This window comes from Urtica dioica, chromosome 9, assembly GCF_054948205.1.
Source record: "Urtica dioica subsp. dioica isolate 48M chromosome 9, U.dioica_male_clone48M_v1_H2, whole genome shotgun sequence".
Taxonomy (NCBI): domain Eukaryota; kingdom Viridiplantae; phylum Streptophyta; class Magnoliopsida; order Rosales; family Urticaceae; genus Urtica; species Urtica dioica.
In genome coordinates this window covers 30,366,187-30,389,081 of record NC_142764.1, presented here as the reverse complement: position 1 = coordinate 30,389,081, position 22,895 = coordinate 30,366,187, and the positions used below count along the sequence as shown (strand labels likewise).

Below are 22,895 nucleotides of genomic sequence, written 5' to 3'. Positions count from 1 at the left end.
TCTCAGAAATGACGGGTGTTTCCAACAGCTTAACATAAAAAAAATGCATGTTTGTGCACTAACCAAGGTTTAGTCAATTTATCACTGGCATCGTAATTACACAGAAACAGAAACAGTTGAAAACTGATAATTGCAACACCCACAAAATGTATCAAGAGCTTATATTCCCTGTGTTGATATGGTCATATATATCGCAGCAACCATTTCAAATATGCACTGAACTTGCCAAAAAGTTTGTCACCACGCATCTCAAACATTAAAAATTATAAAATTTGAGCACCACCATACTACCCTACAAAATTTGCTTGGAAAATTCTAATTCCACAAGTAAGCCAAGCTGACAAAGAGAATTCCTTCTAAAGAAAGTGAATTGTAATTAAATCTTATAAACCAATTAAGTAGTACCTATATAAAAACCTACTACTATGATATGATACAACAGCCCTCCAAAAATAATTATAAATTGCTTTGTGAGTGTTGATCAATCAAACTAATCTTTTTGCCGATTCCTCTTCTTGATACCCCGCCGCTCTTCCGCTCCTCCCTATAAGATAAGGCTCCGGAACTGAGTTTTCATTATTCATCTCTAAACCCTGATACGATCGTGTTGCCAAGAACTCCGCACTTGATTTTATTGTTCGTTTCGCCAGCGGATTTACATTTTCGCGCAGCTGTAGAGCCTTTTCAGCGACCTTAGCCAAAGCAAGACCTCCTTCATCCTCATCTTTCTCAATATTCCCTGTTTGTTTGTTTGTTGCAATTATAAGTTACCAATAAAATTAAAACACATTTTTACGCCCAAAACCTTTGTTACCTTGCATATCAAGGTCTTCCACGTATCCACCGTGAAGAAAAGAAAAGCGGGCTTCGGTTGCATTGCCAGCCGCCTTCATTTGAGAGGAATCAATCAAATCCCGGAATTCCATAACGTACTCTCCTGTCCATTCACTACCTCTGTAGCAAAGTCGTTATGAACTTTTATCACTCAAATCAACAATAAGAATGGAAGGAGCAGAAGAAAATGAGTACCTGTTGAAAGCCAAAATGGCTTCGAACGGAGTAATAACTGGAGCTAGATACTCTTTACTATCCAGAAGAGCAGTTTGAGCACAAGAGACGTAGATGAAAACATCACACTGCCATGTTAGGGAAATCGTTAGTTAGTCACAAAACAAGAGATCATAGCCGACATTATTTGAGTACCTCCGGAAAGTTGGCAAGTTTTGCAGGGTTTGGCCTTCCCACAACGAGAGTATAAACTTTCTTCCCGGCGCCTGCAATAAGCTCCTTCATCTGGTTAATCATGTGCAGATATCCAGCTGCATCCACACTTTCACGGATCAATCTTTTGTTTCATCTCAAAAATCAGATTCATAATGCGTATATACATATATAATTTTTAAATTAATTGTTTTCCTTACTCCTTAGTTGGTAGAATAGTGTAGCAGAGAGATCGGTTCACACGTCAACTTGTGAACCAAGTTTATAAATAATGTTAGTGATTTGTGTTCTTAAATGCCCCGGGTCCTATCAGTATCATATTTATAAAACAAAGTAGCTGCTTTTTATTTTTATTTTTTATATTTAAAAGAACAAAGAGAGCACAAACTCTTGTAAACTACGAGACAGAGAGAGAACAAAATACAGAAAGATGGGGATCGAGAAAACGCACCTACACCAAGAGTACCCACCACAATACCAACAATATTAGCATCCTTTGCTTTCTCCACCAGATAATATCTGCACCAGACATCAAACATTATTCGTCTTTGGAATGACTTGTCACATTAGAAATAAACAAACAAAATGCAAGAATAGATTATCGGTAAAACACAGTAAAAAACAATCAGTGGGATATATCAGAAGCACCAGTTCCCCCACATGTTATAAGCTGGGTAATCTGAGACCCAGCATTCATTAATACCTGCGCTTTAGGATTCTTTTCTGTTGCGAGAAGTCCGTCGCCATGAGATTTTCCATAGCATCATATCTGACTACCAACATGACAAGAATCAGAGAAGATTCCACCAACTTAATAACGATAATCGATGCATATTTTTGGAATAATTTACATCTTAAGAACATACGCGGGGAAAATGGTATTCACAATACTAGATACCTATCTCGCATCCATTAAAAGTCAGAACGACGTTTGCAAAGGCTGAATTATCAGGACCAATCCAAAAAAGCAAATAGTCCTCCATTTTACGCCCCTCCTGAAGTTTCCAAACCAAGCCTCCAATGATATATCTCTTATCAGCTACCAAACCAGAGCTTTTACCATCTGACGCGACACCGGGAATCACTATATCCTGACCTGCCATCTTTTGTGTTTTCGATGGACTCATGTGGGAACACAAAATCTCAGAAAATAGGATTTCCGATTGGGATTTTGGTTCACAAGTTTCTAAAACCTCTTCTTTGACGTTACGAATCAGATGCTCATACTCCAATCCAAAAAGGACCTAATTTGCAACCAAATTGAAAGAAAAAGATTATGCTTTTGCAATATAAGTATACTTAAAGATAACTTGCTTCTCAAGTAATCAGAGACCTAACATTGTATAGAAAAAGAACATGACATTCTTAATCACTGTGAAAATAAAGAAGTACCAAAACGGGCTTGCCACTTGTTGACGCACGATCCATCAGATTTTTTACACAATCCGACACGCTCATTGGAGATTTTCCGAATACGAACATCGCAGGAAGCTCCGAAGTCCTGCCAATAACATGGAATAGAAAATCGTGAGACTATCGTACCAGAGACCATACTCCACGATTTGAACAGGTCAATTTGGAAGAGTCGGACATAAAACAAAAACATTTACTTTTTAGTTGCTAAGAAGCCATTATAAGCAAATAATTAAAAATAAAAACCTAATTTGGAATAAACACAGTTATGCAAGTCAAGGCGTAGGGTTTAAAGTAAAGTTTTGTGACAGACGGACTAAGGCAAGTGTGGCCGTAATGAACAACGCAATCGGCGCCGACGTGCGAAGCTCCGACCTCGTCGACGCAGCAGCTTCCGTACGCCGTGTCCGCCATCACGAAAAACGACGCGTCTCCGGCGGAGTCTCCGGACTCTCTCCGCCGGAGAATCTCGCTCCGCAACGAACTCACCACTCTCACCGATTCCTTCAAGAGCTCGTCTGGAAACTGGAAATCACAGAGCCTTGATGAAATAAACACACAAAAAAAGAGAAAGCAGAACCAGAGAGGGAAGAAGCGAGTAATTTACCTGCAAAGCAACTTTGGTGAAGTTTCCGGCGACTATGAAGTCGACGGTGCGACGAATGTCGAATCTCGAATCGAAATCCATTCTTGTCTTCCTCCGCTGCGGCTCGCTCTGGTCAGAGTCCGAGTGTTAAGCAACGAGAGGGTGACGTGGACCAATCAAATTGGGCTTTGTATCACTCCAGAAGCCCATATCTAAAGCCCATCAGCATCTAGCCAAATTAACTAATAATATTTGAAACAATTAAGTAATGCTTAAAAAATAAACAATAAAGTAAAAAAAATACATAAAAATATACGATTTAAGTCATTTAAAATAATAATTATATTTTCATTATGATTTAGAAGAGTATTAATATGAGTTGAATTACTAAATAAACACACTATACCAACTTACATTGCAGGTATGTATCAAAAACATCCTAGGTTTTATTTATTAGGTGATTACAGGCTTATATACTTAAAAAAAAAAAAAAAAAACTTCGTATTATTATTTTTTTTTTTTTTAATGAGGAATCACGTAAATTAATTTTAATTAAAAAAAAAAGGTAGTAATGAGTAGAAACTAGAAACTAGAAAGTAGTCGGCCGGTAACGATCCATTCTCTTTCGCTCTCACCCTCGTCGCCGCCGTACTCCGCCGAGCCCGTACTCTCTCTCTCTCTCTCATTTATTGACATTGCTGTCGTTGTTACGATTGATTCTTTTTAATTCTGAAAACATGAAAATAAAAAAGTTTATTGCGTTGATGAAATTGTTTGTCTGTGTTTGTAATTGAAGCGTCAAAGTTCATTTTCGTTCGCGTCTTTGTTTTCTCAGAGAACCTGTTCTTTTCTATGGTGTTGTTGCTATGTCATAATATTTTCTTTTTTATTTTCCGCAAAAGCGATTAATCTAAGATAAGGTTGGTTTTTTTTTTTTTTTTTTTGTTGGAATAAGAGAAAGACAAGGCTTATTGGCTCTTCAATGTGATACCAGTTAGGGCTTAATGATTGTGAGGATGAGCACCGCTCAGATAACAGCTTTTCAGCCTCTTCATGGCAGAAGAAACTTCGTCGTCGACGAGTCTCGCGCTTTGAAGCCTTCGACTCTGCGTTTCCCTTCTTCTTCCTCTTCTTTTTCTGCGAAGGCTAGATTGATCCTCAAATGCTCTCATCATCGCACTCTCGTGCCACGTCGTTCTTCTTCCATCGTCTGCTCTTCAAACTCCGGCGCCGACTCCGACTCTCAGGTTTGAACTTACTCTTATAATCTCACGCAGTATACATTTGGAACCTGGAAATCCATCTGAAGGGGAAAAAAAGGAAAAGAAAGAGAACTCAATCTATTTTTCTTGCGTCGTTTGGATACAAGAAAATTCTAGGAAAATTAAAATTTTGAGTCCATGATCGGGTATAAAATTTAACTTTCAAACAGGATATAGAATTTTGATTCAGCCTCACATGTTCCTTCAAATTTCCACTTTCCATGTAAAATCCAGGTTCCGAACATAGCCGTACTCTACTGAACCGAACAGTATGTCAATTGGAATAAGTTTGTTTGCTTTGCTTTTTTTCTTTTAGGGCTCTCCGTGGAAAGCGTTCGAGAAGGCCTTGGGTAACATCACAAAGAAGCCATCCGTGGAGGAAATGTTGAAGCAGCAAATTCAGAAGAAAGAGTACTTTTCCGGCCCCGGCGGAGGAGGCTCCGGAGGCGGCGGTGGAGGCGGCGGCGGTGAGGGCTCCGACGGCGGAGGAACAGAGGACGAAGGCGAAGATTTTTGGGACGAGGCTCTCCAAGTGTTTTTAGCAACTTCCGGCTTCATTTTCACGGTACTAGATCATATATATTTTGACCTAGATTGGTGATGGAGATAGTTGCTGTATATTTAATATGTGTCGTTCGAGTTTTGCAGTATATTTACATCATCAACGGCGAGGAGATGCAAAAGCTGGCGAGGGACCTCGTGATATACTTGTTCAAAGGCAGCGAGAGCTTTCGGTTGAAGCGCATCAAGACCCAGCTTAGGGACTTCTGGGATTCCCTGAAACCCGTCGAGGTCGAAGACGATCCTTACTGGCTCGAGCGCCAAATCATCAACACCAAAACAATGTACGATGCCCCTCAAAAGTACCGCGACTTCTTTGGGCCCATTGCCGAAGCCACTCTCGGACCGGAAACCGACGAGCCTCTAGAGGAATCCGATGACGACGAAGACGAATATCAATCGGATGACGATGATGATGACGAGGATCCTGATGAGATCTGAGATGTTACGCCTAAGTTTTTATTTATTTATTTTTATTATATTATGTTTTAGTCGCTCGAGAGTTGGAATGTTAGTGCTTTATATCACATGGTCTTTTTGACTTGGAATCGTTCCGGCTACTTATTTTTGCAGAGGTGACAAACATGTATAAATTTCCATTCATCATTCTTCGAATCTTAATTTTCAACATCAAATTCACACCATCCAGAAAAGAGAAACACTGGCTCAGTTATAACTTAGGAAACTTGGGCATTTGAGACGGAACAAAAAGGTTTGGTTTCGGTCGGTTCGACTCGAGTTTGGTTCTTCACTTGAGTTGTAGGACTGCGTCGAAGCTGAATGCTTGACCGGCCTCGAAGCTCGATTCAAGATCTTCAAAGCTTTGCTCTACTCTCATGTCTTTGCTGACTTTCAAGCCCTTCTGTGTAAACAAAGAAAGAAACTGAGAAACACTGAAATTGATAGATACAAATATCCAAAGACAAGATGAAGAATGAAGAGTCATACCTTTTCCACATACTCGGCAATGGTAGAGTTGATGACTTTCTTGATGACTTGCTTCAAAACCTTGGACCGTCCAAGCACTTCCAACAGAATATGTTTTGGTATCTGCTCACTCAAATCAAAACACCCACAATCTCTCTCAATCAATCAACCACACAACATCTTCATTTCAATTAAACCAGACTAGAAAAAACTCACATTTGGGGTCTTCCCTGGGAGTCCCATCAGAAGAGAACCATGAAAACTTTTATCAGTAATTGGGAAATAATTTGTTCTCAAAGTACTATTGTATGTTAGTCAAACACAAGTCCTTATAAAATAAAATAAAATAAAAAGACACCTCCTTTAACTCTGCGAAACCCGGGGATGGGCTGAGCGTCGGCCACCATTTTGTCGAACACTTTATCGAAAATCGTTTGAGTTGTGGTACCAGATACCTCTACACTTATCTGATTCCATAGAAATAATACAAGCTTCCATGAATTAAACAGTAGAGAGAGAGAGAGAGAGAGATCTTGGTAAAAGTAAATTATACCTTGACTTGTTTTTTGGGCTCATCAGAATTAGAAGAAGTAGTTGCAGAAAAACCTTCAAACTCAGCAGAAGAGACCTCAACATCTTTGGCACCTATACATATAGACATATCCCTCTTTTAAACCTACTTCAACACAATTTAAAAAAAAAAAAAAATTACAAAAAATCTTCTTTTTCATTTTGTTACTTCAAAATTACCTGATAATACTGAAGAAATGTAGGGGAAACTTTTTTCACTTGTCCTGTAAGATAAGAAAAACCCAATGAATCAATAAACAAGGTATAAGAAAGCACTGATCTTTTTCCTATGTTTACAGAGTAGAAGTTGAAGAAGTTCTATTGCCTTGAAGAGAATGACTGTCCTGCAAAATTTGCAGCTCTAATTTGATTGTTGAAAACAAATGTTCTGGGGCAATTGTGTTTTACCATCTGATAACTCTGCTTTATCATCTATTTATGAAATAAAAATCAAATTCAGGACAGTGAAGCACAATAGTAGAATTACAGTAGCTGAAGAAGAGAGAAGTGAAGTTGAAGTATGTACCTTTGGAGTGAATCCAAAGAAAATGGTTTTAACAACGGTTTCCATTAGCCTCTTCTTCTTCTTCTTATTCTTCGCTACTCTCTTAAACTCCCGCTAAGATTCCGAAGAGGAAGAATCTCTTAAGAAAGAACAACGTTATTGGTTATTGATATTTTCCTTAACGATTCACACCGATATTCTGAGAAAATTACAACAAATAATTACACAAATAAGCAAAGACACTTGTTTTTCTTTATATTAATAAAAAAACAAAGTCACACACTATCATATAAATCCTACAGACAAGTGAAATAAAAGTAGAAAAAAAAACAGGACATTTAACTTATCAACAAATTAAGAGCAGCAAATAAAAAAATCGGAATGGCGTTCGCCGGAATTAATGGAGGCGAAAGAAACAGAGAAACTCAAATGCAAAAATGGAAAAGGTAGAAAAAAAATCTTCCAAAAATCAGAACATATACATATAAATAAAAAAACAAAGACAAAAATCACAACACACATCAATCTAAAGAAAGAAATCGTCGGAAAAAATGGTCGCCGGAGAAGAGATATATGTATATGGTACAAAGAGAACAAACCTGGTGAACGGCGAAGCAGCTCCCACAACTACGTCGGTGGAGGGCGGCGTCGGAGAAGACGTCGGGCGGTGGCCGTGACGGAGATTGGCAAAGATTTTGGTGGCCGTGAGTTCACTCAGTGGAACGATTTTGACGGGTCTAGGGGTAGTTGAATTGAGTTTTTTTTTATCGTGAATGTAGTTTGTGTGTGTGTTTAATGAGGGGTAATTTGGGGAGTGTAAATATGAAACCGAACATGGCAACGACTTTAAAAACAGAACCCAAAAAGATGAGGAAACGACAGTATAAGAAAGTAACGACACCAATCTTATGATATCCGTTGTGGGGTCCACTGACGTGGATGGTTGCTAACTTGCCATTGCTAAGCATAAAGACTCGACCACAGAGAATTCAAAAGACACACACACTCGCTCACTCACACACTGTTAGAGAGAGAGAGAGAGAGAGGATGGCTATGGCTTCCAGTAACACGACGTCCTCACAATTCCAACTCCTAGGAATCCCCAAAGTAACGCATCATCCTCGGAAAAGCTTTGCCATTTCTTTTACACTTTTCCAATGACGTGGTTTTCTGTTTCGTTGTTGTTGTTGCAGTTTCGTGTGGGAAGGTCCAGTGGATATGTTAGCATGAAATTGAGTACTTGCTGTTTTGGAAACTCCACAAGCCTCAATTTCCAAACTTCAAGCTCTTTCCTTTTCACAAAGTAAACCATATCCGTATCCATAACCCACCTGTATTAATGCCAGGATATTCATTTATCGTTTTTATCAACAGCCCGCAGAGTCAAGGGAGAGATTTTGGACGGAGAAAATTCGTATGCGAGGCTGGTTCAGGTAAAGACTCAATCTTTATCCATAACCCTGCTGAATGAACTCACTTTAAATTGTTTAAATATTTTTATTTGGGGATGGGTGTAGGTTTAGAAGTATCTCTTGAAGATTCAGAAGATGCAATAACTGTGAAAAAGGTCCAGATTGTGGTGGAGTCCCAAGACAGTGACAAGATTCAAGTAAGCATTTTTCATGTTATGTTTTCTGGGTGAAGCATAAGAAATATTATAGTGCTCATGGAATGGCGGATCAACAGGTCCGGGTTGACTTGCCGGGAGACGAGACCCAGAGAGTTTTTGACAAGGTCTTAACTAATTTGGCCCGAACAGCGCCTCCGATTCCAGGGTTTCGCAGAGAGAAAGGAGGTTGAGGATTTGCTGCTTTATATTATAAGAGAAACTATATCGATAAACTTAATTTTTTTTTTTTTTTTTGGGAACAATTTTCATGTGCAATGTGGATGTTTGTCCAGGGAAAACGACCAAGGTGAGTGAGTGAATGGTTTCAGAAATTGAGCTTGACTTGGTTTCATGTGATTGTTGAGATGGTTATGGTGTTGGTGCGTAGGTTCCGAAGAGCTTCTTGTTAGGGGTTGTTGGTGAGGAAAGAGTGACTAAATTCGTGTTGGAAGAGATCGTAAGCTCATCAATTGCTCAATACGTAAAGCAGGCGAGTCAATATCATCATCGCTGCACCAGTAAAACTGAAACTACGTTTTCATTGCATAACTAATTATGTGGTGTCATGCCGTGTCGTGTCATCAGGAGAAACTGAAAGTAAAGGAGGACAAAATCAACACGACTGAATCGGCGGAAGAACTCAAAGCCTCATTTAGACCTGGAAGAGATTTCGGATTCAGTGCCGTCATCGAGCTCTTACAAGCTGATGAGACCGCCTCAGAAGTTGACTCAGACGTTGACTCGGAAGTTGACTCGGAAGTTGAGGTTCCCACCTGAGTCTCTCATCCCTCTTGACGTAACATTTTCTCACAATGTTATGATTAGCTACAACAAATATTGTCCGTTTTCTTCTCTTTCGTGGATACATGGGAAAGCATTTTTATGCGTTCGAGAGTTGTGTTAATTTGAGATGGGACAGAATCGCCAACTTACGTATCTATTTCGTTGTAGCAAGCTTGACCTCGAGAAAATTGAAATGGTTATTTTTCAGTGCATAGGATATTTTCTGAGCAAATTTTCAAATGTAAAATGGTTGATGTTCATTTATTTAATTTTTTTTTTTTTCACATATATGACAGTGAACATTTGGAATTGGATGTTGTGTATGCAAGCACTTTGAATTAGTATCAAAACAAATTGGGCCGGGGGAGAAGTTTTTGTGATATTTTTCCAAAATAGAGCTACGAAACATTAAGCCGTCAAAAAAGAAAAGTGTAGTTGCGTTGTGATGAATCTAGGGTCTACCAAAACTAATGGGTGCTTGACTTGGCTTCACCGAATTTAATTTCCTCCTATTCTATGTTCTTCTTTACCTACCGTGAAGATGAAAAGTAAAGGTATTAATGATCCAGAGAGACTTTGCCGACTCAGGGTCCTCCATGGACTCGTAACCAATCTTCACCTATGGGAAATAATCTGACGATATGATGCTGACGACACTATCATATTCGCTACACTATAAAAAGAGAGCTCCCCATTTACACTAAAAATACACAAACCCTATCAATCTCATAAACAAAGAAAACCAAAATGGAAACCAAAGCTCTCATAATAGCTCTTCTTCTTGTTGGCGTGTCGAGAGCTTCGGCGCAGAACTGCGGGTGCAGCGCCGGGCTGTGCTGCAGCAAATTCGGGTTCTGCGGAGAAGGCAACGAGTACTGCGGCGAAGGGTGTCGGGAAGGGCCGTGTTCCAACTCGGGGCCGGCCCCGTCTGTCTCGGACATCGTGACGCCTCAGTTCTTCAGCTCCATTGCCGACAAGGCCGCCGGAGGATGCGCCGGAAAAGGCTTCTACACTCGAGACGCGTTCCTCAATGCCGTCGCCGGATTTCCCCAGTTCGGCAGCACCAAGCAAGAGATCGCCGCTTTCTTCGCCCACGTCACCCACGAGACCGGATGTAAGTCTACAATCTCCAAATGAAATCGTCTCTTTAATTGCGCTCGCTCAACGCAACCACTTTTGATTGCAGCTATGTGCCACATAGAAGAGATCGGAGGAGCGAGCCAGGACTACTGCGACGAGACAAGAGAGGCAGAGTATCCGTGCAACCCGGACAAGAAGTACTTCGGGCGGGGCCCGCTGCAGCTGACGTGGAACTACAACTACGGGGCGGCCGGGAAAGCGCTGGGCTTCGACGGAAAGAACGAGCCCGAGAGGGTCGGGAGCGACGCTGTGCTCGCGTTCAGGTCGGCATTGTGGTATTGGATGGAGAACGTGCACTCCGTTGTGGGCCAGGGTTTCGGAGCCACCACGAGAAGAATCAACGGGGCCGTCGAGTGCGACGGAAAACAGCCCGACAAAGTCCAGTCCCGCATCAACTTCTACACCGACTACTGCAACCAGTTTAATGTCTCTCCCGGTCCCAACCTCGGTTGCTAGATCATATACCTACTATGTAAACCACCCAGCTTTGACTGCTTTGGTTATACTAGATTATCATTAATGAATAAATACGGAACCACATGAATTGAATTAACACAGTATTTTACTCTAAAATTTAACCGTTTGTTGTGTGTGTCAAGAAGATAAAAAAAAAGTTAAATAGTTTCTCTATGATTTCCCAAAAGCTTTTGAAGCAAACATGTATGAGGAACAAACACTCTCCTCTCTAATCAGCATCTCAAACAAAACATATAAAATCTTTTGTTTTTGTTCATATAGATAAATAAATGGAAAAAAAAAAAAAAAAAAAAAAAGTAGATCATGTTTCATCAGTAGTCGTCGCCTCTGGAAATCACCTCTTTACAGGTGGGACGGAGCAAGATGGTGTGTTCGAATTGAGATACGTAACTTCCTTTATTATCACACAGCGGAGGATAAGGCTGCCAAATGGAAATAACCCAACCCGCACAAGTAAAATTTCAAGGCCCGTTTTTTTTTTTTTAAAAAAAACTTACCGAGTAAGTAAGATAGATATAAGTACCTGGACTATCCCAGCATCGCAGAGATTCTTCAACGCCATCAGATACTTAGTTTCTCCGATACGGTCAAGGTATCGCCTACAAAAGGCCAAGGTCGAGAAGTTCTTGTTGATGGTCCCAAGCAATTGCTTGGCTCTTGGCAGCCTCAGCGGAACGTGCCCCGCATCAAAATTCTTCATGTAATGGCTGCACTCTAGATCCTCTCTCACGTATCCCTTCCCTTCGACACATCACAAATTTTATCATTATTATCGTACTAAATTTACCCGAATTCGTTTTTAACTCTCAAGACAATCATCGTACAGAGCAGATCGTTCACCTGTTGACCCAAATGTTTCGATGGCGAAAAATTCGCCCTCCTCCATTTTTGTCTGCTCTGCTCCTTTCACAATGGGAACCGATTTCCCGGCGTGTATTTGGTACCGCCCAATGCTGTGCCCATTCAAGTTTCTTATACTTTTAACTGCGATATCAGCGAGTCTTACTTAGAAATACCGTACCTAGAATATCAAATGCTGTGTACTTCCGAAATCTTGTAATGAAATTGGTAAGGGGTCGATCAATACTACCCGGAAAATTGATGGGCAATGACAATACCGTACCTTGATATACCTTTCCATTAATTTCAACCTCATATGACTCCATGACCTCTTGAATCGCAGCGCCAACGTCACACAGACGAACATCGATTCCAGACTCCTAACCATGTAAATAAAAAGCAATAAGGTGATGATACGTTGTACTCTAAAGAGTGAGTTCTTCAAATTAGAATCAAGTAACGTTTCTGAAGACACCAATAAAAAATAAAAAATAAAAAAACAAACAAACAAACAAACAAACCTTGATACCAGTATTAGTGGCTTCACGCGAAGCTTCGAGCAATGGATCAAACATTGGGTTAAAGGCCACTGTAAAAGCACAGTCGACTATACACCCTGCAACTCATACAACTGGCCCAAGTCAGAGATTCCCAGTAACAACAAGAAATGTCTAAAGAAACTAGCCAGGAAAAAAAAAAAGGAAGTAATAAAATAAATTACCATCAATATGGGTTCCGAAATCCAATTTCATTACATCATCGTACTGAAGAACGGTCTTATCTCCTGTATTTGGAGTCCAGTGAGCAGCAACCCTGAAAGAAACAGGGTATACATATGTTAGAAGATAACCTAGATTGAATCAGTCAAAGCAATTGAAATAGGGATCAGAATTATGATTCAAAAGCTTTTACCAATTCAAAGAGCATCCGGTCGGAAAAGCAATGCCGGCTTCCAAACCGTTTTCGGATATCAACTTGCGAACTGTATTTTCCAGTGTCTCACATAAATCAGTCATTAACATCCCGGGCTTAATGATGCTTTTCATGTACTTTCTAACCTACAGCCGTTAATAAAAAAAAATTTAAAAAAATAAAGTTTGATGTCAAATATAGCCACTGATTACAAGTTTTTACGGTTCAATACCGAAATACAACCTGCCGGTGAACTTCGGCTGCGCGGCGAACCGAGTTGTACATTGGCTTTTCAAGGCGCTCCAAGTCCCGCTTCTCTTCAGAGGTAGTCCTCCACAAGTTACTGATCATAGACAGTCATAACATGTATATGAATGAGAACTTCACAAAAAAAAAAAATAATAACGGCTCAAAAAATTGAGATACACTCACTCATCCTTGTAATCTTGGATTTCTCCTTCGGGAAACTCTCCAGAAGGAAAGAGGTCGAGAATCGGAATAGACGGTGGATCGGTCTGTATGAGCATAGTCTGCTCAGACGACGGGGCTTTCTTTTTCCTGAAAAGCATTGGGGTAATAAGTAAGACAAGCTGCGTTATCAAAGCAGCATTTTTCTTCCCTCTGAAAAGTAAGAGTCCTCACTTGTTTTTATTCTTCTTCTTTTTCTTCTTTGAGGCTTCTGCAAGATTTGAACTGAGTAAATTCCCTACTAAGTCTAAGACATAGATATAAAACATATCTAATAATAGTAGCAAGGAGGACAAATAACGACCTTTTTCTCCATCATCATCGTTTTGCAATGTTTGAGCGAGTTCAGAGGATTCTTCGTCCCCGTTCGAAAGCTCTAAAGCCCCAATTTCTTCAGTTGGGACATTGGAATCCAACTTTACATCTGTCATTGTGGTAAACCTAATCGCGAAAAATAATTACAATCACCAAATAGTTATGACACAAGAGCTATATAACAAATCGGAGACTTCAATTCATAAAAGAGATAGCAGTTCATATGGACACGCATAGCTGGGGTTTTTTTTTTTTTACTTAATTCGTCGTAATATAAAAATTCGAATGTTAGTTTCTAGTCTATGGTTCCAAAGCTGAGAAATATGGAGTTAATTGTTGCAGAGAAAGTCTATAATAGAACAACGGAGTGGAAGAGAGGGAGCGAGAAAATGATCGAAGTTGAGGGAAACGAAAACAATCTGCAATCAAGTAAGCCAAACAGAGAAAGATAAAGACGAACCGAGCCGGAGAGAGTCAGTCAGTCGCCGGAGGTTTTGGGTTTCGCTGAAGACTCTTCTGTTTTAGCCCCCATATAAAATTTGTTATATAAACTACAAATAAACACCTTCACTTTTAATATTTTGCAAAATTATACTCTTGAATTTTCAATTTTGCAATATAATACCTTGACATTTCAAATTCCTGCAAATAGGTACCCTATCATACAATTTTACTAGTGAAATTTGTTATACAGATTGTCCTATCCTATCGTAAAATAAAATTTATATACATAAAATATTAACTATATTTTTTGTTTTTACACTTGACTGTTGTTGTCCATGAAAAATTACTTCATGAAATAACCAATGCTAAGCTTGAAAGAAGAGTCGTCATGTTTGTTTGAAGACTACGGTCTAAGAGATATCCTTATATCATGTACTTTTTACCCAAGACAACATAGCTGATTATCATTGTAAACCAAAAACACGGATAACATGTTGGACAAATATTTGTAAAATGAAGTATTATTTGATACATTTGTTACTCACGTTCATATAAGCTTTTTCGTGTTTGACAAGTTTTGAAAAAAGACGACTCCAAGTCATATTTATCCAAAACTCTAAAACATAATTGAACATTATTTGGGGCACAAGTAAAAGAGCAGATACTATGAATTGAAAATGAGGGGATTGAAAAATCAGATACGCCGGCATCCGTCTACAAAGTAAAAGTGGAACTTGGGACACACGCCTTTGAGGTTCATAGAAGAAATGCACTTTCATTCCCACGTAACTTTATGTGTGTATACTATATATATATATATATATATATATATATATATATATATATATATATATATATATATATATATATATATATACACTCGCCAAACAAATGATCTAATCTAAGCACACAAATAAATAAACACAAAGCTGAGATGAAGAAAATAATGATGACGTTCCTTTTGGTGCAACGTTAGGGAACAAGTGACTCGCTTGATGAGCAGCTGAGACTGATCGCGCTATATATCTGTACGTAATTGATTGAGCATTTTAGATTTTTTTCAATCAACTCAACTAGTGTAGAGGCCAATGATGATTCTTAATTATTTTGCCCGACATCGTCTGATTTTTACAAATGTGATGATAACCTGGATATTTTGAGGCCTCTGTTAACTGTTTTGGCTCTACAAGCTTATTTATCAATACTATTTTAAATAAATGTTACGCTTGTTCGTGGCACTCACTTTTACTATATTTTTGTTAAATTTGAAAGGAATTAATACTATACGTCTTTTAGTATTCAACTCCCTTAGTTTTGCTTCAAAATTTGTAATTAGATATGAGCGTTTACTGTAACACTGTTGAATTTTTTTTGTTTGCGATGTTTTTTTGTGCTTTTATTTTATGTTATCATTATTATATTTCATTTTTAATTTTTCTGACTAAAAGATTAACAATGCCCCTCCTGAAAATCAGGAAAAACTTGCTTGTTATTCATTCTCATCGAGGCAGTGATATTACATACAGTTTATATTCCTACAATCAAGTAATCGACCTTAATTCCTGTTGGAAGAATTGTTAATATAAGAGTATTTATTAACAAGTATATAGGTGATTTGTGGCTAATATTTGAGTGGGGTCCACTCATCGGAATTTGTTAATTTTTACGTATTCTTATTTCTCGTTGCGACGAGTATAAGACTGATTATTTGTTTGCCAAAATCATTACTATAATGAATGAGAATTTGATGCTCAAAGTATGCTTAAAGAACACATTTGTTATATGTAAATGAAGTGAGTTTCAAGAGTCTCACATGAGTATAAGATTGATTATTTGTTCACCAAAATCATTATTATAATTAATGAGAATTTGATGCTCAAAGCATGCTTAAAAAATACATTTGTTATGTGTAAATGAAGTGAATTTCAAGCGTCTCACATGAGTTGGGTAAGTGTTGTGTAGTGTATATCTCTATATACTATCATCTTTCTTTAGTGGATAAACAAGTGCAATAGAAGAGAGTGTGGGTGGGTTAACTCTTAACCCCTCGTGCGCACACACGCGCGCCGCCGAGCCGGGCTCGGGCTTGAGTTCGGGAATGTCTCGGGCTTGGGCCTTGGGCTAATCCTTAACTTTTTATTGCAAAATTTACTTACGAAATGTTTTAATATTCCTTAATGTATTATGTTGGAAATTAATTCATAGTGTAACCGTGCATTTAGTACTTCGGTTTAACGTGTGTAACCGAAATCATTAAATGTTTTAAACGCTCATTAAATGCTTGGTCTAAAGGCTGTAACGGTGCTTGCTTTGCCTATAAAAGCAAGGCTCCAGCTCTCATTCATTGAAATTTAGCTCCAACATTAAAATTTAACGCGGATCTTAATTGTAGTTATATAGCCTTCTTATTGAAGTTGCATTTTAGAAGACTTTTAATTTAATAATTAGAAAATTAGGCACTTCAATTACTAACTGGTCAACAAGGAACCGAATTTAATGAAAAAAAAAATAATAATAATATTAATTGCATGGCGATGCTTAATTGTGGACAGCCTGAAAAGGAAATGCTATAGATAATTTAGTTACTAAAACCTTTTTCTTTCTTTTTTTTTTCTTTTTTTTTTTTTTGCTGATTTGGTTGATGTTATCCCTACGTGGTTACCAGAACCTGTTTGAAAGTTTGTGTTAATCATGGAATGAAATATCCTTAATTCCATTTTTTTAAAACAAGAAAATAAAACTATGATCTATGAGTCTCATTAGTAATAACATATGATAGCCAGTAAAATCGTTTTATTTTATATAGTAAATTTGAAGTGATGTTGTAAATTTTTATATTCCTAGTGATTGACCCATGTAACGAAAACAAAACTTTCCAACTAAAGAAAGTCCTACATAAAAAAAATTGAAGTAGACATATAACAACCACCACCATTAAAAAGTCAAGTCTAATATACAAAATGAATAAGAATAAGAGTGTTACAATTATTTTAACAGTGCTAAACAGTGCTACGTACAATTATTTAAAAAAAATAGCCAAATAAGCTACCGAAAATTTAAAAATTGTTAGATAGTTAATTTTTTGTAATTATAAATAATAACCATCTTAACGTATTTACGGTACTAAAAAATACGAAAATACCAAAAAAAAAATTATCGTCTATTTTGAGTTTTTTTTGTATTTTTTAGTGCCATAAATAAGTTGAAGTGGTTATTTACAGAAAATTAACAAAAGATTGATTATTATACAAAATGTTATAAGTTAAATGATTATATAGTTAAAAGATCTTTATTTTAATTACTTGCAACTCGCAGCAAATGAAATCGGGGCATAAATAGAGAAATGGCAATGAAAAATGAGTGGATGTCATTTCTTTTATTTTTAAGAGGAGGCAGGCAGGGGTGCGATTGCAAAGATATCATTTACCACTAACTGAAAATCCTCGGATTGGATAATCAAAGTCTGAAACATTAAACAATTTATTGGAAAACAAATAAGTAATTTATCATGAACAAATTTTTTAAATTGCCCTAGAGTCTTGAACGTTTGGTAAGCTACGAGTCTCGTTTTTGTATCACGAAAAAACGACGTTATGTAATATATATATATATATATATATATATATATTCTAGTTGACAATTATGATGATGGATCCATGTATATATGAAAACAAACTTTTCAACTAAAGAAAAGTCAATAGGAAAAAAAATAGACATATAACAACCACCGCCATTAAAAAAGTCAAGTCTAATACAAAATGAATAAGAATAACAGTGTCACAATTATTGAAATTAGTTGCAATTTTGTAAGATAGAATGTAATTGAACATTATTTTCAATTTAAATGGGGCATAAAAATAACAACATGGTGATGATAAATGAGTGGATATCATTTTCCTTCTTCAGTGGAGGGGTCCAAAGATATGATTTCCCATTAATCGAAAGTCTGAGATGAATATTGAATAATCAGATAAGGCGTGAACCTAATCTCCATGAATATTGTAGTTCATGATATTGATATCGCACATATTATTATAATGTGGTTAAAATTAATAAATAAAAAAAAAAAATCAGATACGGCGTCTGTCAAATAAAGAAGCAGGAAGACAAAGACAAAGTCAAAGTCCACGGCTTAGACCCGTAAATGGCACGCCTCTGAGCTGAGGGTTATGGAAGAAATTCATACATTCCCACTTCCAGCTTCGGTGTATATATACACACAATCCACATATCTGAGGTAAGCAAAGCACAGAAAATGACAACGATGCCTGCTAAGATGACGATGATGATGATGATGATGATGACCCTTCTCGTTTCGGCCGCCGTGGTGAGGGGACAGAACTGCGGGTGCACGGCGGAGCAGTGCTGCAGCCGGTTCGGGTTCTGCGGGACCACCGTAGAGCACTGTGGATCCGGGTGCCAGGGAGGGCCGTGCCAGACGCCGCCGCTGGGGCCCAGCACCCACGGCGTCCCCGTCGCCGACATCGTGACGCCGGCGTTCTTCGCCGCCATCATCGACCGCGCCGACGCCACCTGCGAAGGCAAGGGATTCTACTCCAGACACACCTTCCTCCAAGCCCTCGACGCCTTCTCTCAGTTCGGCCAAGTCGGATCTCTCGACGACTCCAAGCGCGAGATCGCCGCCTTCTTCGGCCACGTCACCCACGAGACCGGACGTACGTCGTCTCTTCCTAACGTCGTACAACTTCATGTCTTTTTGTCGTTTTGTCACTTTCTTGTCGTTTGATATTATTATATGTTGTATGAATGAATGAATGCAGATTTTTGCTTCATAGAGGAGATAAACGGGGCAGCGGGGGACTACTGCGACGAGAGCAACACGGAGTGGGTGTGCAATCCGCAGAAGAAGTACTTCGGGCGCGGGCCCATCCAGCTCTCGTGGAACTTCAACTACGGACCGGCGGGTCGGAGCCTGGGCTTCGACGGCCTCAACAGCCCCGAATCCGTGGGATCCGACCCGGTCTTGTCCTTCAAGACCGCGCTGTGGTATTGGATGAACTTCGTGAGGCCCGTCTTCGGGGAAGGCTTCGGGGCCACCATCCGAGCCATCAACGGAGCCTTGGAGTGCGACGGCGGCAACGACGCCACCGTGCGCCGCCGAGTGGAGTACTACACTCTCTACTGCGACCGCTTAGGTGTCAACCCCGGACCCAATCTCACTTGTTGATCATTACATATACCCCTCTCTCTCTGCCTACTACATATATATATTGCGTCTCTTACGCGCAATAAAATCTTATCTTATTACATCCTTTCTTACTCCTCATTTATGAATATTGAATAAATATTTGCATTATTATAGTCATTAAAACTCACACTTTTCGTTTCTCTGTGATGCATTGACGTGAGAGTACTCTCGCTAAATAATCAACTCGATTTTATTTTGTGAAAAAATGGGTTTGAAATTCTTGTAATAAAATCTGAATTTGATATTGAATATATAATGATGAGATCTAAAGATATTGAAATTGGATTAAAAAAAATTATCAAAATAATTGTGTAATATATTATCCGACAAATCGAGCTCGAATACAAAATTGAGGTTGCGAATACAAAAGGTTGTGAATTGGAAATCATATGGCATTTTAAGTATTACATTCATATATTTAGTTTAATATGAAGCTAATCGGATCATTCGTCCACAATTTTTAAGACCAACGCCTATGTGGCATTAATATATGATCTCGTAACGCGTTCATTGATTGCAACGGTTACTTCGAGCTTGGTTATTCGAATTTGATCCTTGTCCCTTATCTTTTGATAGTCAAATGTCTTGTTGTTTAATTGGGCATGTAGTGTGATCTTAAGCACAACTATTTACTTAATAAATATAAGGACGAAGTCTTTATACCAACAGTCAGTCTCCAATTCACCGAGTCAGCAGTGACTTGACGAACTTCAAGAGATGTTGTAATTTTTATGCTCGTTATGTTTCCCAGCTTGTCAGGTCGATCTATTGAAATGGCGGGAAAGATTTTAGATTTATTTGCTAATATCCTTTTCTCTAAATTCGCAATATTTTCTTTTGATCATCGTACTTTCAACGATCATCTAACTTCTCTTTTCGAGAGATTTGACACGCGTCTAGTCCACATGGCCCTGGCGTCTACACGCGATCAAGCGGATTTTAATTCGGGATGACAATTTTACCCGTTACACAACAAAACCAAAGAAAAAGAAGAAAAAAATTACAAAACCACAATTTTTGCATGATGTTGTATTATAAAGTGTGATGTATTACAAGTAGGTATTTTTCTTGATTGATTATATACTCTGTAAGAGTAGTATTACATAATGTTTATAGTATTAGAAGAATAATCCTATATTTTATTATTAGCATAATTTATAATTTTGTCTTGTGATAAATATTGTTTTATTGTTTCAAATTACTTTTAATTGTTTTGGATGGTATTGTGATTGGTGGGTTTTTTTTTTTTATTAAGATTAGAATTTTTTAATAAGATGGTTAGTTTTTTTTTTATTCGAACGGGTTTACCGGGCTACCCGACCTGGTACCCGGAATCTTTAAATGGGTAAACGGGTAACGGGCCTGCCACTTCTCTACCCTTTATCAGGCAGGTATACCCGTTACCCAGCTTGCTCTGAAAAACGAGTAAACAGGTCTATTTTTAAACCGGGTCCGGGTAACGGAAAAAGTGGACCCGGTGGACCCGTACCTGTTGCCATTCCTAGTTTTAATCATCATGATTTTAGTGCGGTTTTTAAGCCAAAATTATAAGGATATTATGGACTTTATTGACTCGTTTATTTTCGTTTATGGATAGATTATAAAATTAACAAAACTTTGACTAGTTTGCAAAATCAACATTTGCTAATGGTTATTTTACTACACGGCCCTTGATTCAATAAGTTTTATTTAACAAATATTAAAGTGGTAAACCTATTTAATAATTATAAACAAAGGGGTTTGGTGATATCTTCTATGCAATTTAAGAAAATTCATACATACTATTTAGGTTATATTGATTGAATTTTAACACCAAATTTTTTTTTTCTACTCCAATCACACTACTAAATTTCACACTAGAGATACAATTTTTTTTGTTATTTTATTATTAAAATCAATAACAAAATACAATAAAATAAATTATAGTGGAATATAAAATTTAAAAGTACAATAACATATTTTAAAAAAAAAATTATCGTGGACTACAATACTCACATTAAATTTGGTGTAGTACTGTAGCCACTCTATAATTTAGTGCTTATTATATCGTGGAGTTTAAATGGTGTGAACTTTAGTGTGTGTGTGTGTATATATATATATATATATATATATAGTGTAATTGGAGATGGTCTTAAAACAACAAATTATAAATTTGACCAAGTATAATAAGCGGATCTGTAACGTGACTGGTGGTAAATAATACTAAAGTTAGTTGATCAACGTTTAATTTCCTTGGACTTGTAGAGATCGTAAAGAGGACTTCCTTCCAAAGTAATAAAAGATATATTTGTTCAATATTGAGTTCCCACAAAATTAATTATCTGAGCTGAGACGATGCTTGGTTACAATTGAATTGATTACCACAACAGTAGATAAAGTACAACTTAAATTTTCCAATATTCGTATAACCTGATCAAGAAGATCAGAAGAGACAAAAATAAAATTACATTTACAAAGTATATTGTATTCCTAAAAGAGAGGAAAACTACTTTCTTCCCGAGATGCCTAGACTTCAAAAGGAACACATTTTTGGAGCCAAATAAAAAATAAAGAAACAAATTTAATTAAGGAATATATAGTGAGAGAGAGTCTGTGTGTGCGTAGCGTAGATATATGTATGTATAGTGCCTATATATATTTAGAAAATATATATAGATCAGGTTGAAATGAATAATAATAAAAGAATGAGAATAAATATTTTAGGTGAATGAATATCAGTGACCAGGTCCAGAAGGACTAGGCCCTGAATCAAGGCGTTGAAACCAACTGCTCATCGTGAACTTGGTCATCGGAGATGCCACGTCATCGCCAGAAATTTTGTTCTCCGGCAACATCCTTGCCGCCTCCGACGTGATCACAAATGAAACTATTATGATAATTGCCAGCATGACCAACAAAACCATGCTCTTCCTCATCGTATATATCTGTGTGTGTGTATGTATGTGTGTGTGTGTAAAGTAAATATATTGAGTGTAATAGAAGAGAAGAGAAGAGAAGAGAGAGAGTAGAGGAGTGATATATGTTGTTTAGAATCAGAATGCATACAATAACAGCTAGCTAGTTAATATATATATATAGAATAATCAGAGCAAGAGGGGTTGAAATGAATGCGAGGACTAATGGCTTTTCGTGTTGAACAAGCAACTGATTTTTTTTTTTTTTGTTGGGAAGAGTCGCTCCATATATTCAATTCAAGACAACAATTATACGAGTATATTTTAGGAGAGAGATTTGGATATTGAAATGAATACAAACTTTGAATACTAGTATATGGCGGCTATCAAAACTTTGAATATTTCTAGTAAACATCAGGCATTGATTTCTGCGATCTTTCCCAATCTAAGCCGGATAATTTGGTGTCATTTTGAAGTCTTATATGTTCCCTAAAATCAATATGTTTTCGCTCTTTTATCCCTGTTTTTTTATTGGTACAAGGAAAATATATGTTGTTATTTTGTCTGATCAAACATAGTCGTTAAGATTTTGGAGGTATCTCTACCGGCTCACCCACCCACGCAATTTAAAAATAGTCGTAGCTTAGTCATATTTTGCATTTGAGTATGCTTGAATCATGGAATTAGTCTATTCCAACTAATATTCATGTATATGACTTTGTGAGTGACTACACACAGATATCATAAAATCTATATAGT

The 22,895-nt window shown here is 37.7% G+C and overlaps 7 protein-coding genes across 9 annotated transcripts; 4 read left to right on the top strand and 3 right to left on the bottom strand.

The window, feature by feature from the left end:
- Positions 1 to 148: 148 nt before the first annotated feature.
- LOC149386820 (diphthamide synthesis DPH2 family protein) lies at positions 149 to 3,357 on the bottom strand. The gene is made up of 10 exons (XM_089625511.1): positions 3,242 to 3,357; positions 2,948 to 3,159; positions 2,614 to 2,722; positions 2,120 to 2,465; positions 1,925 to 1,994; positions 1,673 to 1,740; positions 1,204 to 1,319; positions 1,030 to 1,136; positions 815 to 954; positions 149 to 739 (listed from the first exon to the last, which is right to left on the bottom strand). Exons 1-10 carry the CDS (start codon positions 3,320 to 3,322, stop codon positions 486 to 488), a joined length of 1,503 nt encoding a protein of 500 aa, XP_089481637.1. The 5' UTR covers positions 3,323 to 3,357; the 3' UTR covers positions 149 to 485.
- A 405-nt stretch (positions 3,358 to 3,762) lies between these two features.
- LOC149386819 (glycine-rich protein) lies at positions 3,763 to 5,651 on the top strand. Of its 2 annotated transcripts, XM_089625512.1 has the most exons (4): positions 3,763 to 3,884; positions 4,215 to 4,467; positions 4,799 to 5,047; positions 5,131 to 5,651. In XM_089625512.1, the coding sequence occupies exons 2-4, from the start codon at positions 4,225 to 4,227 to the stop codon at positions 5,482 to 5,484; spliced, it is 846 nt and encodes a 281-aa protein (XP_089481638.1). In that variant the 5' UTR covers positions 3,763 to 3,884; positions 4,215 to 4,224; the 3' UTR covers positions 5,485 to 5,651. The 2 variants fall into 2 exon arrangements, with proteins under 2 accessions (XP_089481638.1, XP_089481640.1); XM_089625514.1 differs by lacking the exon at positions 3,763 to 3,884 and having other exon boundaries at positions 4,205 to 4,467.
- On the bottom strand, positions 5,620 to 7,801 carry LOC149386818 (bacterial trigger factor). 2 transcript variants are annotated; one of them, XM_089625515.1, is made up of 9 exons: positions 7,645 to 7,801; positions 7,067 to 7,244; positions 6,866 to 6,972; positions 6,721 to 6,764; positions 6,524 to 6,615; positions 6,329 to 6,437; positions 6,187 to 6,200; positions 5,992 to 6,093; positions 5,620 to 5,905 (listed from the first exon to the last, which is right to left on the bottom strand). In XM_089625515.1, exons 2-9 carry the CDS (start codon positions 7,109 to 7,111, stop codon positions 5,792 to 5,794), a joined length of 627 nt encoding a protein of 208 aa, XP_089481641.1. In that variant the 5' UTR covers positions 7,112 to 7,244; positions 7,645 to 7,801; the 3' UTR covers positions 5,620 to 5,791. The 2 variants fall into 2 exon arrangements, with proteins under 2 accessions (XP_089481641.1, XP_089481642.1); XM_089625516.1 differs by having other exon boundaries at positions 7,067 to 7,184; positions 7,645 to 7,796.
- A 246-nt stretch (positions 7,802 to 8,047) lies between these two features.
- LOC149386817 (uncharacterized) lies at positions 8,048 to 9,730 on the top strand. The gene is made up of 8 exons (XM_089625136.1): positions 8,048 to 8,152; positions 8,239 to 8,348; positions 8,420 to 8,478; positions 8,563 to 8,654; positions 8,732 to 8,840; positions 8,948 to 8,961; positions 9,043 to 9,144; positions 9,240 to 9,730. Exons 1-8 carry the CDS (start codon positions 8,093 to 8,095, stop codon positions 9,429 to 9,431), a joined length of 738 nt encoding a protein of 245 aa, XP_089481262.1. The 5' UTR covers positions 8,048 to 8,092; the 3' UTR covers positions 9,432 to 9,730.
- Positions 9,731 to 10,184: 454 nt separating this feature from the next.
- LOC149386816 (endochitinase PR4-like) lies at positions 10,185 to 11,126 on the top strand. Its single transcript, XM_089625135.1, has 2 exons — positions 10,185 to 10,551; positions 10,624 to 11,126. Exons 1-2 carry the CDS (start codon positions 10,185 to 10,187, stop codon positions 11,031 to 11,033), a joined length of 777 nt encoding a protein of 258 aa, XP_089481261.1. The 3' UTR covers positions 11,034 to 11,126.
- Positions 11,127 to 11,174: 48 nt separating this feature from the next.
- LOC149386815 (methionine aminopeptidase 2B-like) lies at positions 11,175 to 14,137 on the bottom strand. Its single transcript, XM_089625134.1, has 12 exons — positions 14,050 to 14,137; positions 13,579 to 13,715; positions 13,449 to 13,485; positions 13,239 to 13,364; positions 13,050 to 13,149; positions 12,807 to 12,952; positions 12,616 to 12,707; positions 12,416 to 12,510; positions 12,178 to 12,274; positions 11,895 to 12,038; positions 11,578 to 11,795; positions 11,175 to 11,476 (listed from the first exon to the last, which is right to left on the bottom strand). Exons 2-12 carry the CDS (start codon positions 13,703 to 13,705, stop codon positions 11,366 to 11,368), a joined length of 1,293 nt encoding a protein of 430 aa, XP_089481260.1. The 5' UTR covers positions 13,706 to 13,715; positions 14,050 to 14,137; the 3' UTR covers positions 11,175 to 11,365.
- A 4,000-nt stretch (positions 14,138 to 18,137) lies between these two features.
- Positions 18,138 to 19,350, top strand: LOC149386814 (endochitinase EP3-like). The gene is made up of 2 exons (XM_089627291.1): positions 18,138 to 18,709; positions 18,815 to 19,350. The coding sequence occupies exons 1-2, from the start codon at positions 18,289 to 18,291 to the stop codon at positions 19,219 to 19,221; spliced, it is 828 nt and encodes a 275-aa protein (XP_089483417.1). The 5' UTR covers positions 18,138 to 18,288; the 3' UTR covers positions 19,222 to 19,350.
- Positions 19,351 to 22,895: the final 3,545 nt, after the last annotated feature.

Coding starts and splice junctions, on each gene's coding strand:
- LOC149386820 (XM_089625511.1), bottom strand. CDS start 3,322: ATGGATTTCGATTCGAGATTCGACATTCGTCGCACCGTCGACTTCATA. Junction 1,995..2,119: donor TTTTAATGGATGCGAGATAG/GTATCTAGTATT, acceptor TCATGTTGGTAG/TCAGATATGATGCTATGGAA. Junction 1,320..1,672: donor GGTGGGTACTCTTGGTGTAG/GTGCGTTTTCTC, acceptor GTGTGGATGCAG/CTGGATATCTGCACATGATT.
- LOC149386819 (XM_089625512.1), top strand. CDS start 4,225: ATGATTGTGAGGATGAGCACCGCTCAGATAACAGCTTTTCAGCCTCTT. Junction 4,468..4,798: donor GCGCCGACTCCGACTCTCAG/GTTTGAACTTAC, acceptor TTTTTCTTTTAG/GGCTCTCCGTGGAAAGCGTT. Junction 5,048..5,130: donor CTTCCGGCTTCATTTTCACG/GTACTAGATCAT, acceptor CGAGTTTTGCAG/TATATTTACATCATCAACGG.
- LOC149386818 (XM_089625515.1), bottom strand. CDS start 7,111: ATGGAAACCGTTGTTAAAACCATTTTCTTTGGATTCACTCCAAAG. Junction 6,765..6,865: donor GGACAGTCATTCTCTTCAAG/GCAATAGAACTT, acceptor CTTATCTTACAG/GACAAGTGAAAAAAGTTTCC. Junction 6,438..6,523: donor AGCCCAAAAAACAAGTCAAG/GTATAATTTACT, acceptor CTATGGAATCAG/ATAAGTGTAGAGGTATCTGG.
- LOC149386817 (XM_089625136.1), top strand. CDS start 8,093: ATGGCTATGGCTTCCAGTAACACGACGTCCTCACAATTCCAACTCCTA. Junction 8,479..8,562: donor CGTATGCGAGGCTGGTTCAG/GTAAAGACTCAA, acceptor GGATGGGTGTAG/GTTTAGAAGTATCTCTTGAA. Junction 8,655..8,731: donor AAGACAGTGACAAGATTCAA/GTAAGCATTTTT, acceptor GCGGATCAACAG/GTCCGGGTTGACTTGCCGGG.
- LOC149386816 (XM_089625135.1), top strand. CDS start 10,185: ATGGAAACCAAAGCTCTCATAATAGCTCTTCTTCTTGTTGGCGTGTCG. Junction 10,552..10,623: donor CGTCACCCACGAGACCGGAT/GTAAGTCTACAA, acceptor TTTTGATTGCAG/CTATGTGCCACATAGAAGAG.
- LOC149386815 (XM_089625134.1), bottom strand. CDS start 13,705: ATGACAGATGTAAAGTTGGATTCCAATGTCCCAACTGAAGAAATTGGG. Junction 13,486..13,578: donor CGATGATGATGGAGAAAAAG/GTCGTTATTTGT, acceptor CAAATCTTGCAG/AAGCCTCAAAGAAGAAAAAG. Junction 11,796..11,894: donor CGAAACATTTGGGTCAACAG/GTGAACGATCTG, acceptor GATGTGTCGAAG/GGAAGGGATACGTGAGAGAG.
- LOC149386814 (XM_089627291.1), top strand. CDS start 18,289: ATGACAACGATGCCTGCTAAGATGACGATGATGATGATGATGATGATG. Junction 18,710..18,814: donor CGTCACCCACGAGACCGGAC/GTACGTCGTCTC, acceptor GAATGAATGCAG/ATTTTTGCTTCATAGAGGAG.